At 44.0% G+C, this 18,936-nt stretch overlaps 1 protein-coding gene across 6 annotated transcripts in view; it reads left to right on the forward strand.

Annotated features, from left to right (window-relative positions):
* bahcc1b (BAH domain and coiled-coil containing 1b) overlaps positions 1-15,503 on the forward strand; it is a 61,730-nt gene extending 46,227 nt beyond the window's left edge. For 3 of the 6 annotated variants that reach the window (XM_028430182.1, XM_028430181.1, XM_028430185.1), the window contains exons 12-29: positions 311-477; positions 829-965; positions 1,215-1,319; positions 1,404-1,409; positions 3,153-3,225; positions 3,359-3,527; positions 3,615-3,782; positions 4,773-4,940; positions 5,171-5,397; positions 7,163-7,349; positions 7,541-7,658; positions 8,054-8,129; positions 8,205-8,313; positions 8,404-8,520; positions 8,600-8,731; positions 9,286-10,703; positions 11,831-12,067; positions 12,995-13,204. In XM_028430182.1, coding sequence (XP_028285983.1) covers positions 311-477; positions 829-965; positions 1,215-1,319; positions 1,404-1,409; positions 3,153-3,225; positions 3,359-3,527; positions 3,615-3,782; positions 4,773-4,940; positions 5,171-5,397; positions 7,163-7,349; positions 7,541-7,658; positions 8,054-8,129; positions 8,205-8,313; positions 8,404-8,520; positions 8,600-8,731; positions 9,286-10,703; positions 11,831-12,067; positions 12,995-13,204 — 3,824 coding nt within the window. Of the gene's footprint in view, positions 1-310; positions 478-828; positions 966-1,214; positions 1,320-1,403; positions 1,410-3,152; positions 3,226-3,358; positions 3,528-3,614; positions 3,783-4,772; positions 4,941-5,170; positions 5,398-7,162; positions 7,350-7,540; positions 7,659-8,053; positions 8,130-8,204; positions 8,314-8,403; positions 8,521-8,599; positions 8,732-9,285; positions 10,704-11,830; positions 12,068-12,994 lie in introns of all 6 variants that reach the window. The other 3 variants (XM_028430184.1, XM_028430186.1, XM_028430183.1) reach the window with 2 other exon arrangements.
* The last annotated feature ends 3,433 nt before the right edge of the window (positions 15,504-18,936 follow it).

Here is an 18,936-nt window from a genome sequence, read left to right on the forward strand (position 1 = left end):
TGTGTGCGTGTGTGGATTGTCTCATGAATATTCTGTTTTATCTGCTGGTGCTGTGACAATGACAGTTAATGACAGTGACAGATGTAGAGATCATTCTCCACCGCTCCCCCTTTGCGTGTGTACGATTAGGCATGAACACCAGTATACATCAAATAAACTACACAGCTAATATCATAAATATCACCACTTTTCAAGGCACGGTTTCATCGCTACAGAAATAAATCGGTTCGGCACGTAACATGTTTTATAACACCATGTCAGCCGCCTTGTGATGTACCAATCTAAATTGAAGCAATCCGTCTCTGTGCAGGTGAGGACATGCTGACCTTTGACCTCCACAGTCTGGCAACGTTGGCGGCCGCCCGTGCTCTGGAAATGGGGGGAGAGAGCATGGACGCAGGGGCTGACCAGCAGTGTCCAATCAGGAAGAGACTCAACCTTCGCAGGAAGTGCAGCTGGACGCCTCGCCACGAGCCGGTGAGGCTTAAGTGAATGTGTATTATGTGTTTTATGCATGGAATCATAAATCATTCATGCCAAAATGTGGGTGGGAAGTGTTGAACAATGGATGCATACCTGATTTGTTTTTTGTTTTTTTTTTTTACTCACCTTCTTAAAGTAGGCGGATGTGATAGCAACCAAACATGTCTCCCAAAAAAAATCTGCCTTAAAAAGCAGAAGATGTTTTAAAAAATCAAACATGTGAGCTTTTGGTTACAGGAAAGTCATCAACAAGCTGGCCAAACACAAGCTGGCGACATATCCAATGACTGCTCAACTGAAGTTTGTGTTCAGCATTTAAATTCCTCCGCTTTGTGTGTGTGTCAGGTGTGCCCAGTGAAGGGCTCCATGGAGACGATGGGAGGGGAGGAGCTGGCCATGCGTGTCCAGCTGGCTGAGCTACAGCGCCGCTACAAAGAGAAACAGAGAGAACTGGCCAAACTACAGAGGAAACACGACCACCAGTGAGCAGAGAATGACAACACACATACACACACATACACACCTCTTTTTGTCTGGACTGATGTGAGAAATCCAACATTCGCAATTTTGCTTTCAAGCTGCATTTGCCTGATTTATCAGGACTAGCTGCCTGCTCATATTTAATGCAGTTTGACCTGTAGCCGATATACATGCTTCTCCCTGATTCCTCCTGCTGTCCGGACTGCATCTTTAATCCCTCTCTCCGTCCTCCTCTTCTTCCCTCTCTACAGGAAAGAGGAGACGTCTCGTAGCCCTGCTCGCCGGGGGCCTGGCCGCCCCCGCAAGCGCAAGTCCACCCCCGGGCCAGCTGCTGCAGAGAGCTCCAAAAGACTCAGGTCAGTTCTCTGATATTGCGTCTGTATAATCAGTGTGATTGGCAAGCCCAGCTCATTCACCCTGATTTCTGTTTGTGTTTTTAGTGAAAGGTACGGTTGATTTTCAAGAAGTTCTTCTTCAGCTGAATTGATTCGAATCCTCTATAGCTGATGATTTGCTTGATTGGGCACTAGAAGAAGCTGCTCACACACATACACGGGCACACACACACACACACAGTGATGGGTGCTGTAAGCTGGGTGTGATTTTTAATGAGGCATGGTAACAGAGATGAGGGCTTCATTAATCACCATTAATCACTTTTAATCATATTTATCACTTGTATTGATTATGTCCTGATTCCATGTGAACCTTCAGCATATATTAATACAGCTGGACAAAGTCCTGATGTACAGTTATTACAGTGATAAATGACTCAACACCACCCCCACCAGCTGCAATACACAACCACACATTATTTAACACCTTCGATGTGCAAACTTTCATGCTGACACACATTGCTGCACAAAGCGCACACACTCAGTATTCGGCACTCACTATGATGAATGTGTTTTCTCATGATGTCCCACCTCTGTTAGCATGTGCACCCCCTCGCCTTGATAAAATGATTAGAGAAACTCAAGGTTTGTCACGGTTACGGTGATTAGAAAGCGCTAATGAAAATGACAATGAAAGCCTTTAGTCATACATGCCTGTGCACCACACACATATATAGGTGCAGAACTTGTTTAATTAGTGGAGCTGGCCACTACGTGCCTGAGCACCAGTTTAGTTGTTATTAACAAGCAATGCATCATTTGTTTACGCTTTCATCCTCTCATGAGTGCTGGAGATAAAACAGCTAAAGAGGAAGGGAGATGAATGGGAATAGTAACCTTACCAAAATCCATTTCTTTTCACACAAACAAAAACAATATATGTGGCCAAATGTATGTGGACACCTTTTACATTACCTTCATAACTCAAGTTGGAAAGTTATACAAGTTTAGCCTAGGTTTTCCATCATATGAACGGTGTGTGCGCTCTGACAATCCATCAACCACCATGTTTGAGGCGTATGATGCATTAAGACAGCAGTATACAGATATTGTAGCAGTGGAAGAAGAATCCTGGTTCCTCCTCTCCTCTCCTCTCCTCTCCTCTCCTCTCCTCTCCTGGGAGCAGAGATGCTGAGAGCCAAACCTTCCCTCTGTGGGAATATAGGATTCACCTGCCTCAGACACCAGCTGCTAACAGTGTATGCGTGTGTGTGTATGTGTGTGTGCCGGCTGCCTGTGGTGTGAGAGAGCATGCAGGCAGCGAAGGAAGGACAGAGAGAGAGAGAGGAAGGGAGGAGTAATGTTCAATAGAGGTTAGTGTTTATCGATTGAGCCCTGAAGCTCCGGTCAACGGACAGACTCCCCAGAGACTGCTTCATCTCTCTCTCTGTCTCTCCCCCTTCCCCCACAACTATTCTCCTCCTCCCTCTCTCCTCTCCTCTTCTTTTCTCTGCTCTTCTTCTCACCAGATAATTCTTATCCTTTTATGTGGTGATTCAGCTGAGTTTCATATTCGCACAGCCACTGAATATTTCTGTTTTCTGTCAAACTGTGCAGACGGTCTGTCTCTTACCTCATCAAAGTTATGAGACAGAAAAGAGGAGTGGGAAGAGAGTGAGGCAGTGAATGAACCTAGCAGAGCTGGAAGTGTAAATTGAAAGAAAAGAGCAGAGAGGCAGAGTTATAACATCCCTGAGAGATGTAAAGTGTGTGATCGGGTTGATTCTGTGATCGGATTTTTGTATGATAAATTATCATCTAAGTGTGTATCTGCTGTGTATTTATATCTTCCAGGACTGGGCTGAATTTGCTGCAGGATAAAGCCAGGATGTCAAATCACAACTTCAACAGCCTCAACACTGCCCAGGTCAGTTGAAATCATCCACACACACACACACTCTCTCACACTCTCACACTAACGGCCACTTCCTGCTGCTTTCTTGTTGTAATTAGCAGGAAGAAATGAGTCAATAATTAGTTGTTCTGCTCCCTGTCTTCAGATGAAAGCTCGCTGTAAGCACAGAGGTCGTCCCAGTGCCTTGAGCTCCAGGCTGGCCAGGCGGGTGACCCAGCTGAAGCAGAAGGCTGCAGCGCAGCATGGTGAGCCGTCAATGCTGCACTGCAGTGAAGAAGATGCCTCCAAGAGTCCCTCTAAACAAGGAGGAAAAGGTGAGCAAAGAGGGTGTGTATACATACATACTTGTTGTCTGTCAGATAACACCTGAAAACTGAACTCTCGCTTTTTGTTCTGTCTAGACCTGCAGCAGCAGGGGTCAGCCACTCAGACTGTAAAGAGGAAGAGAGGTCGAAAACCCAAAGTGCTGATGGGTATCAACCCGAGCAGACCTTACCACAAGGACAGCCAGGCATTTGAGAAACATGAAGTAAGGGAGGAGAAGACTGACAGCGAGAGCTCAGAGCGTGGTGAGTTACTGTCAAACACAGGGTTTGGTGTCTGATGTGTCAGGAAATCATTCAGCTTGTGACTTGGCCATAGGTGCAAACAAAAATATATGGAAAACACATTTTATTGATCTTTGCAACACACCCACAAAGCTTTGATGTCATAAACAAGGCCGAGTTTATTGTCTGTTACACATATTTGGCTGATGGCTTCTAGAACATTGAGCAAACATCACGAGATTTCACTATGAGAATATGTCTGTGTGTGCAGCGTCTGAGAGTGAGACGTCTACCATCATCAGGGGCCTCCTCTCACTTCCCAGCTCGTCTGTCACACTGTTAAACCCGTTAACGACTTGCCACAGGCATGCAACAGTGCCACCCCTGCCCTCACTGCCGTAGCGTAACATGAGCCTTCTCTGGCCCCATCCAGAATGTCACACCCAAGTCCTCCCCTCTTCTTCACCTCTCAGGCGTGGTGAAAATGCCCTCCTCTGAGGGCTTGCGTTTAGGAGACACAATGACATGCATCCTGACTTTTCTTTTTTTACCTTAGAGGAAGGTCTGATATGAAGCTTCAAGAATATGCTTCATTTCAGCTGACCTTGTGGCCTTTGTGACATCGAGCTGTGCATTTAAGTGTGTGTGTGCGCCTGTTGGTATTTGTGTGTGTATCCGAGGCAAAGTGTTGACGAGAATGCCATGTAAGTGACAAGTGTGTCAGGGATGTGTCGACACTCGACGCGACCCTCACAGTCAGCGACACACAGCTGCCAATAACAATCTGTGTGTGTGTGTGTGTGTGTGTGCATGCAGTGCTGCATATGTGCATGTATGTCAACATTTGCTTCCAGTCACTGCAGTTAGGGAACAAGCTCTGCATTATTGTGTAGCCATTAAAACCGTTTCACTCCTCACGTGACAAAATGTCCTATAATGCCAATACATCTCATCAAGAGAGTCCTGTATTGAAGCATTCTGACTGATCATACCAATGTTATGATTTCACAGAGGAGGAGGACGGCAGCTTCGACAGCGAAGATGGAGCGGGTGATATCCGGATTAGCTCATCCTCTAAAGAAGCTCCTGCAAACTCTGCTGGGACTTTGTCCTTTTCATCGCAGTCCTCCAAGCTCCAAACAAACCAGAAAGCCAGAAGCAAGAGACCAGGAGCTCCTGGTGAGACCTTTATACACATCTGAAATCTCAGTGTATGAACTCAGGCTCTGGAGACGTACTTTCTTTGTAACTTGAATTAAAAGACTGCACAATTGTGTGGAGTGTTTAGCCTGAATTTAACAGCTAGCTGTTTTCTTTAGGCTTTTATGTGTCACCTCATGGCAATGGTTATTTTGCTCAAAGATCAGGGAAATGTTTTTACCATGCTCTCATAGCTTCTTCCTCCTCAGGCATGGGGAGCTTTTCCACTACAGACCTGAGGAGAGCACCCAGGCGGCCAAGCCTCGTCAAAACAGAGAAGGGACATCCAGACCACTCTGGGACTAACAGAGCAACTCTGCCCAGCTGGGGTGTGTCGTCTGTGGTTTGCAGCTTTGGGGACGGCCACAGAGCACAGGCAGAGGCAAAGAGGATCAGCAAGGACGCAGAGAGGAAAACCTCTGCTGGACAGGGAAAGGTGAGACACCGCCAGTGTTAGGTGGCAATGTGTAACCTTACAATGATACTGCAATATTTCACTCACACCAGTGACAACTATGCAGCCTCGGACAGTGGTGATGTATGATGCTACTCTATCACCTTAATGTTACACCCACAAAAACTGACATTTGCATCTTACATTTCCCTCGTCAGCTGCCACACAAACCTGCAATGAAATTCAGTACCCCCCACCCCCACCCTTTTACTTACTTTATACGGTTTCCTGCGCAAGATGCTTGTTGATCATGCTTATTATTTGCTGCCTCTTAGAATTGCACTTTTAGGGTTTAGGAAATAGCAGCCATGGAAAGAAAACTGACAGCATGTGGAGGTAATACTGCAGCCAGAAAGTGATGCAGCTGAAGGCTCATCCAAAGTCTAGTGCATCTATATTTTCCCTGATCATTCACACAGAAGTGCATGGAAACAGAAACTGAGACAAGAAGGGTAAGATACACTTGCCTCTTTTAGAAGTGTGATGGAAAGGTTATATAATATCATCTCCATAAATTATATTACTTTGAAATGAGTAAATGGGGACCATGCTACTTTTAGTGTGTCAGACAGTGACTGACTGAAACTGTGAGTCAAAGTGGAACGTTGACTCAGAAAAGGTTACTCCCTTTAACCTTCTGCTGCCTGCAAACTAAGGCCGAGACAGAGAGAAGAGTAGTGGAATTTGGAAAGGCCTTCACCTCAAGTTCACTCTTTGTTGAGGTTAGCCACACCCTGCAGGAAGTTTGAAATCCTGTAGACTACCACTGACAGCACCTACCAATAACTTCTGCTCCTTAATAGACAGATGCTTTACATCAGCTGTAAATCATTCACTTTGTCGAATATAACATTTACTCTTGCCACATGCGTGTGTTTGTATGCGTGCCAGCTGTGCTTACACTACACTTTTACACAGCCGTTGGTGAGACACTTGAAAGCAAAATGCCCTGGGGTTGCCTTAGTCTTTGAGTCATCAAGAGGGAATGTCCAAAAACACATAACTCCAAACAGAGAGTATAAGGATAATCATTGGCCATAACTCTACACACACCCATGCTCACACACATACACACACCACCAGCACTAATCACCCATGCCCTCTGGTGATGAAACTTCTGTCACTAAAATATATGAGCTCCTGATGTGGAAAACTTCAAGAGACAACACACACACACACACACACACACACACTATCTCACTTATGATGAATATTATGGCCTCTTCTTTGGAAAGCTTAAATACAAGCAGAAACCTGTTGGGTGAGCAGACTTTCCATCATCAGTCATCTATCATCTTTGGATAGACTAGCCTAAACCGGTCTGGAGATGGGTAGTATCTGGTGTGTGTGTGTGTGTGTGTGTGAGTGAGAGAGAGAGAGAAAAAGGAGGAGAGAGAGAAAGGGAGAGAATGCCCACCTGAAGGGAAGTATCCTTCAGCAATAAGCTGAAGTCCTGCGAGTTCAGGGGCTGCAGTTCATTACTGACTGTGACCTCTGCCCTTTGAGTGAACGTCTGCAAATGAGAGGTGGAAAAAAAATCCTGAAGGCTTAATTGAAGTATCATTTTACAAGAGGCGTTGGTGCCTGCGGCTGCTTTTCACTGATGTATTCACCACATCAGTCACATCTGAGTGAAACACACTTGGTTCAGTCACCTGCAGGTCCTGTTTACTGCTGATTATTTTTGCATATTGTAAATGTGATCCTGCTTTCCACGCACTGATCTCACATCCTGTTTCCTGTTCAGGAGAAGGGCCACGCTGTGAGTCGACTGCTGCAAAGCTTCGCAGCTGATGACGACTTTCACTTGGATGAAGAGAGCAGCTTCTCTGAGGGGGAGGAGGATGAGGAGGAGGAGGAGGAGGAAGAAGAGGATACAACAAAGGAGAAGTCGTTGATCCACCTTCCTCCCAACATGCCTTGCAGAATACCTGGTAAACACTGACACATCATTTATTATTACACACACATATGCAGGTTTAAAAGCCTTTTCACACATGCATACACACCCCTTTGTCCATCCTTGTCACTTCACATAGCAATTATTCAGCACAACTCACAAATTATGTATATCTCACCTTTTTTTCTTCTCCATCCATCTTTCCACCCTGCCCTCCCTCTTTAGCCCTGCCAAACTGTGTGTTGAGCAAAGAAATGTTAGTAGACGGACTGAAAATCCTGATCTCCAAGGAGGATGAGCTGCTGTATGCTGCCTGTGTCCAAACACTGGACCTGCCTGACATGTAAGATCCTGATCTTCTGCCACTCAATGTCACATTTGGCCATTGTTTTGACAGTTTTATAATTATTAATCACAAAGTAACTGGGTTACACAAGACAACAATTCCCTGCCTAAAATCAGAGTTAGTATATTGTTAAATATTGTTTGTTATGTCACAAAATATTTGATAACTTAGCTTAATGCTAGTTAAATGCCTGCCAGCTCCAAGAATACTGACAAACAAGAAGTCTAGACGACTACAAAGCCAAGACACACATCAGTGGCAGCCAACACATCTGCTAGAAAAAAAGCAAACATTGAAACTTAAGTGTGAAAACTGTGTTAATAAATACAGTGAAGCGACTGTTTAGTTTTTGAGAATTTTTATTTATTTATTTATTTATTTTACATCTTCAGATTCAGTGTTGTCATCGAAGGAGAACGAGGGAATCGCCCCAGGATCTACTCGCTGGAGCAGCTGCTGCAGGAGGCTGTGAGTGAAGCCCCTCTTATTACACTACAACATGTAATATTGTGCACAATGTTACTGAAAATATTATATATCCAGGTGTTGGATGTGCGGCCACAAACAGAGGCCATCCTGACCGCAGGGACGCGAGTGTGTGCCTACTGGAGTGAGCGTTCTCGCTGCCTTTACCCCGGATACGTCCACCGAGGTGAGCATCATGCAACATCCACCTCAGTTTGCACACATACGCTCATACTTTCCCTGCAACTCATTCACTTCTTTGTGTGTTGTGTATTAGGAGGTCCAGGTGAGGAGGAGAAGGAGGACAGTGTGATGGTGGAGTTTGATGATGGAGACAGAGGAAGGATCTCTCTTGTGAACATCAGACTCCTGCCACCAGGATACCAAATCCGCTGTGAGTATTGATTTGCGAAGCAGGAGGAGGAGACACAGATATTAATAAATGTCACCACTAAATAAATCTTCTCTGTCAGGTGCTGAACCTTCTCCAGCTCTGCTGATCTCTCCTGGTCGCAGAGGTCGCCGAAGCTCCACCCAGGAAAAGAAGGACACAGAGAAATCAGCCAATGAGGAGACAGGAGGAAGGCCCCAAGAAAAAAGGCCAGGTAAGGGAGAGAGAAAAACACACAGGATGCAACCTCCCCTCACACAACTACAAGCCCGTGTGGACAACTACTCTTTCATAATGTAATATATGCTGTCCTGGGAGTACAGGTCTAACAAGCTTATTCTTCATTCATAAACCCTCAGGCCACACTAGAATCCCCAAAACTAGGCCAGCTCCAGCTGCCAACCTGTTATCAGATGCCGCTGAGACAGACAAAAGACAAGATTCTGTGTTTGCCGCCCATCATTTAACCTCCATATAACATCATTAATCAACATTTTATGAGGTGTCATCAGTGTGCTTTGTAAAGTTACACAACATACATGTAACTCTTCTCCAACTCATTGACAATAAAGCAGGGGAGAGAGACCGGTTTACCTGGTTTGTTGTAGTTTGAGTAATGGATATGTTGAAAATGTACCTGGCTTGGTAAAGATCAAGGTGATAAAGATTCACCAAAGCTCTTAAACCTGCAATTACTCACAGTTTCCTCTTAAGATCTGTCATTTCATATTGATTATAACCTCCTTCTGTTGCTGGCTCTTTTTACAGTCGGCAGACCGAAGAAGATCCACTCAGTGCCTAAGACTGCCAGCACACCGACATCAGCAACAGACACTGTAACAAAAAGCAGCACTTCCCTGCTGAGCTGGTCCATGCACAGGAAGAGACCGCCGGTCGACTTCTTCCTCTTCAATGGGACGTCCCGCAAAACCCAGAAGAAAATGCGAGAACGAGAGTTGGGGTTGTTTCACCGGCCTGCCTCCCGTTCTCTTGCACCACCAACCCCTATCAAAAGCATCTTCGGCTCTCCTTTTGAAGTTGACTCATTCAGTAGCATCGCTAACGGATACTCTACCTTTGGAAGCAGTGGAAACTCCGGAGGTGGGCGACCAGTAACCACAGTAACTCCTATAGGTCTGCGGGACTCCTCGTCTTCCTCTTGCTCCTCATCTGTCAACATGGTTATGACAGCTGGGAGCAGGAAACCGGTAAGTGAACGTGACAGGAAACACTTCCTGGTGAAGCTTGACCATGAAGGAGTGACCTCTCCTAAAACAAAGAATGGAAAAGCTTTGCTTCGGCTCGGTGGGATTGGTGGGAGAGGAGGAAAGAGCCACTCGTCTGCAGGGGCACCGTTGCGATACATTCAACCTTCCCTGCTGGTGAAAGATAGCAAGAAAGGAGGAGGGGAAAGGGACAGTGCTGGGACTCTCCTAAAGGGCGTCCCATCTCTGAGAAAGGATCTCCTCTCTGCTGGTCTTGGAGGTGATTACAGTTTGGACTACCCAAGTGACTGCCCCAGCTCCTACTCTGAGCTGGATGAAGACGATGAGGATGATGGTCAAGATGCTGAAGCACGTAGAAGAAGTACAACTGTTACGTCCCATCGTGGTGGACGTTTTCTGTCTCGTCCTTCCCTCTGCTTCTCCTCATCTTCTTCTTCTTCCTCCTCCTCTGGCTCCATCTCCTCTTCATCCCTCTGTTCTTCAGACAATGACTCTTCCTACTCTTCTGATGAAGAGTCCTCCTCTGTGCTGTTGCGCCGTGCACTACTCCAGCAGGACAAACACAAACAGAGGCAAAGCATGACCTCTGACCTCCTGAGCCCTGACCCTACCACCTCCATCTCCTCTCCCTCTGCTTCAGCCCCGGCTCACAGCTACGTGGCCAAATCACGCTTGGCCGCTGCGGGGTCAAAGGTGAGGGCTGACAGACCAGATGACAGGAAGGAGTACATATCGAAAGGGAGCCTGATGGGTAACAGCGGCACAGTTAAGTCTCACCCAAAGAGGAAAGATGGTCTTCCCAACAGTCACCATCAGAGCCAGAACAGTCCGGTGTGCCAGCACTCTAAGGACCCAACAACAGCAAAGAAGCAGAGGATGTCTTCTCCTGAGCCTTTGCCGACCATGGCTCCCCTGCTGCCTGGGCGCCAAGTCTGGAAATGGTCCGGAAACCCCACACAGGTAAGCTATATGATGAAGACAGATATTTGGTCATTATGCTATAGTTTGTAAGCAGCATTCAGCAGCTAAAACCTAAGCTAAGCTGGCTCCCAGACACAAAGTTTGCAATACCGTAAATGCAAGGACTTTCATATCATTTCACAAAGGGATCATAGGCTGTTATATCATTTGGTGACAGATAGAGAGTGAGATTTATTCAAATGAAAATCTTTGAGATTGCCTTTCTAATCAGTGTTTTCCCACAATCACAGCATATTATCTTGGCTATATGGCTTCAAAGCTGTTGTCCTGGGTATTAGTAACCTACTTGAGCTCAAAGACTTAAGTAGGTTACTGATTGTTGCTGCAGTTTCTGTTGTGTCATACCTTGATTACACACTGTAAATATGATCTCTTTCGGCATTGCTTGTTCAGTCTCAGACTTTGTACACTTTGGCAATGCTATCATGCTTACTCCAACTGTGAAGTTAATCTCTGAATTCATTTCCTGATTATTAAGTCACAGTGCTGCGATAACAGAACAAACCCGTCTGGGCAGGCATTGCCACCCTCAGCCTCCTTTCTGCCATGCTTACTGCTGTGTTAACTGAGATGGTTAAAAAGAAGCCGTCTGGTTTGTGTGTCTCTGCGGCAGAAAATCAAATGATGCAGCAAAAATATGGATGTATTTCACTCTTAGACTATATGTAATAATATAAAACAAAGCCACAGTGATGTTACCAATAGGTTTCTGAAGAGATGTGTTTCAGTCACTGTGGGATTCTATGACGCCATGTAAGCAACACAGGGAAAGAGGTGTAGCGCTAGTGAACAATGAGCTAATTAATGGTGACCAAAACTGTTTTTAATTAGGTTGTAAACATGTTTCTGATCTAAAGTCGGCCACTTTAACACAGGAGTCTGTGGGGATTAACTTGCTTTTGGAGCCAGCCCCTAGAGGCCATGTGGGGGTACTGCTGCTTTTGACACTTTCTCAGATGGTTTTATCAGTACATTTAACTTTATGGGATCAAATCATGTTATATTCTGGTGTGCCAGGTTTAGCAAACTAGGATTCATTTCTGGCCGTGAAATAAACCCTGCACACTGAATAAATCTGAGAGTGCTGTTTTCTCTTTCTTTGGCAGAGGAGAGGTCTAAAGGGCAAAGCCCGCAAGCTTTTCTACAAGGCCATTGTGCGTGGCAAAGAGATGGTGCGTGTCGGGGACTGTGCTGTGTTCTTGTCACCTGGCCGGCCCCAGCTGCCCTATGTGGGCAGAGTGGAGAGCCTCTGGGAGTCGTGGAGCTCCAGCATGGTGGTTAGGGTCAAGTGGTTCTACCATCCAGAGGAGACTCGACTGGGGAAGCGACACCGCGATGGCAAGGTAAAGACCAGGGGGCACAAGAAGAATTTCTAAAACAGGAATGGTCATAGTAACAGACATTTTCATATAAATATATATCACCACTGTGCTGCTTTTCATGCTGTATTCCCATCTTATATGAATGACTAACTTCCACTTAGTTATAAAACTGTTAACATTTGCTCTAAACATCCAGTATAAATGTGGGTCTTTCCCAGAAAAAAAGTCTTTCCTGCACAGGAAGTCATGTAATTCACATTTCTGTCAACTGTCGAGAGGTTTGTTTGGAATAAAAAGAAAAAAGCATGAGCAGCAACCTCTACCATGAACAAACATAAAAAGATCACCACTTGCAAAAACGTTTTTAGGGAAAAAAACACAGTGAAAGAAGTGTGTGTGTGGGAGTGAAAACAGTACCAGAAATACTGTCAACCCAAAACATAACGATCTTACCCCTTTTCTTGTAAAAGGAAGGATTGTCCTATTCTACTGCAGGCACAATGTGGTGCAAATATTTACAGGAATGGCCCCTAATCAGGCCGTTTAGACCAGATGACCCCGATTCAGTGTAGGACTCCAAGGACTTGTGATTTGGAGATCATTACAACAGTTTAACCAATGGGTTTAACCAAACTTTGTCAAGCGTCCTCCAGCAGTTTTTTCCTGGCTCCACACAAGTGCAATTAAAACACAACACAACACAAGTGGTTGCAGGAACCTAAGGCTGATGCAAAGTGACACAGCAGAATCCTGCCTCTGATCAAACAGTCAGGATGTATTTGACTTTAACTTACTATGCAATTTGGCACAAAAAACTCCCTGGAAGTCCCTGCAGTTGAAAATTGTTCTGCCTTTAAACAAAATGTACATTGCAGCAGTGAAAATTTTGATTTCGGTATATGTCATCATGCTGATTTATGAAGCTTTCTCCATCAACTCTCTCTATAGAATGCCTTGTACCAGTCCAGCCATGAGGATGAGAATGATGTGCAGACCATCTCACATCGCTGCCAGGTGGTCAGCAAAGCTGAGTACGATCACCTGATGCGTGAACGCAAACCAGGCAGTGCAACTAACGATCTGTTCTACCTGGCTGGAACCTACGAACCAACTACAGGCCAGCTGATCGGCGCAGACGGCATGGTCATCGTGTCCTAGCACCATTCAGAAATATTGTCTGGAGCTTATATAGTCTGGAGTTGACTACTTCCAGGTTGGTCCACCAGAAGAAAGCTGGGATGTCAAGACAAAGAATTCTGACTCCGCGTATTGATTGGTCCCTTCTAATAAATGGAGCTAGCGCATTGGATAACGCCTGGCACTTAGAGATGTCCAGTTTGTTCTGAGTAGCAGATGTGGACTGAGGTCTCCAGTCGAAGTGTGACTCCTCAGCCTTTCCTGTAAAAGAACTGTGACATAAATATGGAAACCAAGGACATGAGCACTTTGGAGTGTAGTAGCTTGGATATATGATGGAGGGGGGGTAGCAGACAGGCTTTCTGAAACAAAGACTTGACTCAGAGAGTGGGAGAGACTGTATGGTAAGGAGACACTTGCTGTAAACCACACTGGTTTGGATGGTTTTAATGGTCTTATACTGGTAGTCTGACTACGACAAGGACATCCCCAACAGGACCAATAAACACTGTAGTTTGGACTGTGTGTGTGTGTATGTGAGTTTGCGGAGTGACTGCGATGACCTTGTTTGGCATTTAATGAACTCTACGTAAATAGTGCTTTAGTGTGTGTGTGTATGTTTGTACTGTGTGTGTGGTCATGCGCACACAAGATATCAGTCCAGTAATTAACACGCAGTTTTAAGTCCTTGTGACTAAAACACAATTTTTTTCTCCTTTCAAGCCATACACATCAATACCTCTCTCTGTCTCGCATTCCTTCTGTTCGGGTGCAGAGGCATATGTACAGGTAGTTGGGTTTGTTTGTTTGAACCGTGTGTGCATGTTGGTGTGTGTGTGTGTGTGTGTGTGTGGTCGAATGTATGTGCTTTGTACAGCATTACGTGTAGAATAACACAATGTAAATAGTATACATATATATTTGTCCATGTTTCTTGTTTTCTTTTGCAGAGAAGATTGTTTTATTTAGATTTTTTAGGGTGTGCGGGTGGGTGGGTCAGGGGCTCTAGCAGAGGTAGGAGGTTTCATTCTCTGTCAATGCACTGAACAGGATCGGAGGTTTGGATTTTGGGGTCAAACTGTACGACTGACGTGGCGACTTTAACCCCAGTTTTGGGCAGAGGGTGATACTGTAGAAAAAAGTATTTGGGATGTTTTTTTATAAGGAAATCAGAAAAAAGCTCTTTTTACATTTGTCCATGTCTGTTGTTTTTTTCCTTTTTATTATGTCAGGTTTTGAATGTGTATTTCCTTTTTGGAGCTCCTTTTTGTTGTTTTAAAACAACTACTGGAAAAGCAAGCTGAATTTTCTGCTGTTCTCTGATCCGAAAAAAAAAGAATCTTCTTTTATCTATTTTAGCCTGTAATCCTATATAAAATGTAGATATTTATCTGGCAGCAAAAAGAAACATACCAAAGCACCTGTGAGTTTACGCTTCTCCACATTAGAAGAAAGCAATTTTTATTAAAGACATTCAATCAAAATCTGAATACGGGACCCCTGCAATCACCGAGGTATTTGATAGAGTTTCTCTTGTTGTCCGCTCATGTTCATCCAGTGTTGCTATGACGGCCTCAGAGAAACATTGCAGCAACATTGTCTGCATGCTGCCCAGCTGATGCACTTGAGGTCTCTATGGCAACCGGAATGGCATCACGTGACTGTGAAGGACAATCAGAGCCAATCAATGGGACAATGTTGAGAGACAAAAAAGAAAAAAAGAAAAAAGGATAAGGATCAAATCACAAATTATGCTTCTTGTCACTTTTATTCCTGCTTTGCCAAAAACGTCTGTGCGTGTGTGTGTGTTTTTTATGTTTGCTTGTTTTCCTCATTTACCATCGTCTTCTTGTTTATGCAAGCCTGTGACGACTGTTTGATGTCAGTGTATAGGATGTACAGGGGGAAGAACATGAATGCCTTTTTTTCTTTTTTCTTTTAGGACTGACTTTTAAAAACATTGTTGCTGTTACACTGCAAAGCAAAAGCTTTAAATCTAATGTGAATCTCAGTTTTAAAATATTACTTTTATGGGTCTTTAATTGATTTTTTTTTTTAAAGCTGTATTTTCTTTAAGAAACACTGGATTCAGTTCTAAACATCACATTTTGACAGAACGAACATCATTGTGTTATTTTTTTTTAGACCCACTGGAACCTGCTTTGTATGGTTGAGATAGCCTACTAAAATATATTATGTAATTTCAGTCATTCTTTGGAAATATGATTTTAATATTTCCTCATGTACAAAAAGAAATAATATTTATCTTAATTTTATTGCTTTTTTGTGTTTCATTAAAAAAAGATTCCTACAAAATAAATCATTTCAATTGTTTCTCTCTCTCTCTCTCTCTCTCTCTCTCTTTCTTCCCTGCTGGGTGTGAGCTCCCTGAATACTGCCTTGTGTTCATCAATGCCGATCATTTGTCTGCTGTAAGAAAATGGACCACAGAAGAAAGCAAGAATAAAGAGGCAGGGGTGGATGAGGAAAGGGGGGGGGGCACACAAGAGAAGGAAGCAATTTGAAACTGTAGCTGTAGCCGATAGAAGAGGGAAGAATGGGCAGAGAAAGGGAAACTGTATCTTGTGGTGGTTCATGGGAGACGATGAGGGCGGGATAAAGTCTCCTCGGGCTCCACAGGTGGGTCAGGTATTCAGAATAATAAAAACGGAACAGGACCATTAAGAGAACAAAGCTGGGATATCAACTTTCAGCCTGCAACGATTTCAGATCCTCACTCCGTACACGTGTGTTAATATGCAGCTCATCAGGCACAGGCCTGTGTGAATAAATCCACACATTCCTGTGCTGCATGAGTGTGTGAACCCACAGCTACAACCAACAGCCATCCCTCTGCAGGGTGTGGACTTTCTGGGACAAAGTGCGTAAATTTATTGTTTTTTATTTGAGACTTCCTGTGACATATTCACACCTTTTTATCGCGCCATAACCTGTGCTTTTGTGATGCCGCTTTTTGCAAACTTCTGCATAAAGGCTTTACCTTTGACCTCTTTTGTAATCTGTTTGCTTGAGGTCAGCATCACCTCGAATGTCGGCCATAAACCTTTTTTCTTTTCTTTCTTTTGCCCTGCTTCACTTGTTAATACAGGAAAACCTGACTCACCTTTTCTTTCTTTGCTAATGGTCCTTGGCCGTAGTTTGAAATCACGCACAAGTACACACATTCTAATACAGGCCCTTTGTACAGCAGTATGTGTGTGTGTGTGTATTTGCGTTCCTTTTGTCTTCTGTATGTAGATGTTTCTGCAGGTTGACATGTTATTACAAAGCAGTACTCCTGCCACACACACACATGCACACATGCTCCTATTCGGCTCACTGTTGGTCTTTTACATCATCCTCACCGGCTCCTCAATCAAGTGACGCCTTCAAAACACACAGACATTAAGTGCAGTCTTTGACTCCTTATCAGCAGGTTTGCATTTGGCTTATCTGGTTGACATTGTTAAACTACTTTACCCAGAATGCTGCAGGAGATAGGGGCACAATGGGAGGCTGGGGGTGCCCTCTGGGTTAATGAGAGAAGGCTTTTACGTTTGTAAGAGCAAACATGCCGCAAGCTGATTTGGGTGTATGAATGTGTGTGTTTAAGAGGTCAAGGTGTCACAGAAAGGTGTGGCAGCTTTTATTGTCTTTATTTTTGTTTTCACATGGAGGTTGGTGGACAAATACAATCTGAAACATGTCACTCAACAAGAGGAGTCTATGTGGGTTTTTGTCTTGTGTTATTGCATGTTCATGGACAATAGTCAGAGTTGGCAAAACAGTAAAAAATGAGAAAAGACAGGGTGTGTACCTGAATGTGTGGAGTTGTGTGTGTGTAATGGTGGTGTTGGGGGGCTTCCAATCCAGAGAAAGCCCTCCATTTAGATATAGCCTGAGCATGTCAGTGAAGTGAATGAATGGCTGTCAGCTGCAGCAGGATGCTGCATGTGCGTGTGCACACAGGGAGGGTATATTTATGTGTGTACATGTATGTGTGTGTGTGTCTGTGTGTGCTTGTGTGTATTCAGGTCACTCAGTGTGGGAGTAAGAAGATCAGCGGTCTTCTCTGCGGCACCTCATCCATCGTTCATATGAGCCTCTGTGAGCGCGCCACTGGTATCCATCTTGTGTGTGTGTGTGTGACATTGTAGATGTCCCTATAGCCAATCTGACTCATTGGTAGTTGTGCAACGTATTCTGTGGCAACAGATGGTAGGCTTACATAAATCATGGATTCTTGGCAGTGTGGAAGTCATGTCCATGTTCTCCTATGTTACAACACCAACAAACCTGCAGTGTTCTGTTTCCCCCAAATTTTTATGACTTGTTTCTCTTTCTGGCCCATTACACGGGAAATTTAAAGAAAAAAGTTTGGGATGTACTCAACTCTGTCTTCCCACAGATAGCTGGCCAAGTGGAGATGACAGGAGTATGTTTTCAGCTCAGCTATGGAGCAGAAAATATCGGACTGGTCAGAGTCAGACTGGCTAAATATCAGGATCACTTCTGCTGCCACTGTTCTTTATGCAGCTGCTTGTACAATGTGCATCAGAGGGAACACTGTGCAAAACGAATAAAGATTTCCAGTTACAGATTATTATTATTTTTATTAATTTATTAAAAGGAAATTACTTATTTACTGACCCAAAGGCCTCGGTTAGTTTAGTTAGTTAGTTTTAAAATACTTACTTTCTATATATATTTTATATCAGCTGTATAACAACAACAACAACAAGAACAAGAACAATAATATAATAAATAATATTGTGGGTGTTAAAAAGGTGATATAAGTATATATTAAAATGCAGATTGCACACATTGATTGAATTGAAAAAAACAATAAGAAATAAGACAGAACAGTGAGTAGGGCAAAGTAGTAGTAAGGGGCAAGAGGAAGAGCAGGATAGAGGAGTGTTTCATCGAGACTTTCCTGCCTCAGGGTCATCTAAGGCCAAACTTCCACCACGACCTAATCTGCTAAATATTGCCAAAAAAAAAAACAGCAGCAGCAAAGTGAGAGGTTTGCTCTCCTTTAATGCAGACAAGACAGACTGCACACACAGACAGACACACAAACCCACACACACATGAGGTTGTACATTACCCAGAGCAGTTCTGGTGGTTATCACTGATGCTGGTATTTGATATTTGGAATAGTAGAGGAGTCTTGGCAGGCTTGCGGCTGCCTGCCCCGACAATCAGAATAGGTCAAACATCCTGTAAAGTCTTAGTGGACACAGCAACCCGAGCCACAGACACCTGATAGTGGCTGTGTGGGAATGTGTGTGTGATATTTATGATATGATCTTGATGCAGGCTGGAATTTACTTGTGTATGTGTGTTAAAAAAAAGATACAGTTGATTGCCAAGCTGGTCAACTCTACCCCAGCGACAGCAGGAGAATATATATAGATATATATATATAAATATATATTTATATATACAGTGTATTTATATAAAACAACAAGTGCAAAACCACCTACACACACACACAGCCCCTGTATGTTCTTTCCTCTTGATGTGTTGTCAGCTACACTGCGGGGGTCATCAAAATACCTGTAACATTACACCTATCTGGCTGTAACACGTACAGTAAATTCAAGTGAAACCTGAGTGGAGTGACAGTGTTTGAGGATTTATCGCCTCACATGCTTCTATCACCACTTCAGATGTGAATTGACGCAACATCGGGGATGCTAATAGGCTGGCAGTCAGGTTGCATTTCCCTACATTTCATCAGATTCTCT

The sequence above is a fragment of the Parambassis ranga genome, chromosome 19 (genome assembly GCF_900634625.1).
Source record: "Parambassis ranga chromosome 19, fParRan2.1, whole genome shotgun sequence".
NCBI lineage: Eukaryota > Metazoa > Chordata > Actinopteri > Ambassidae > Parambassis > Parambassis ranga.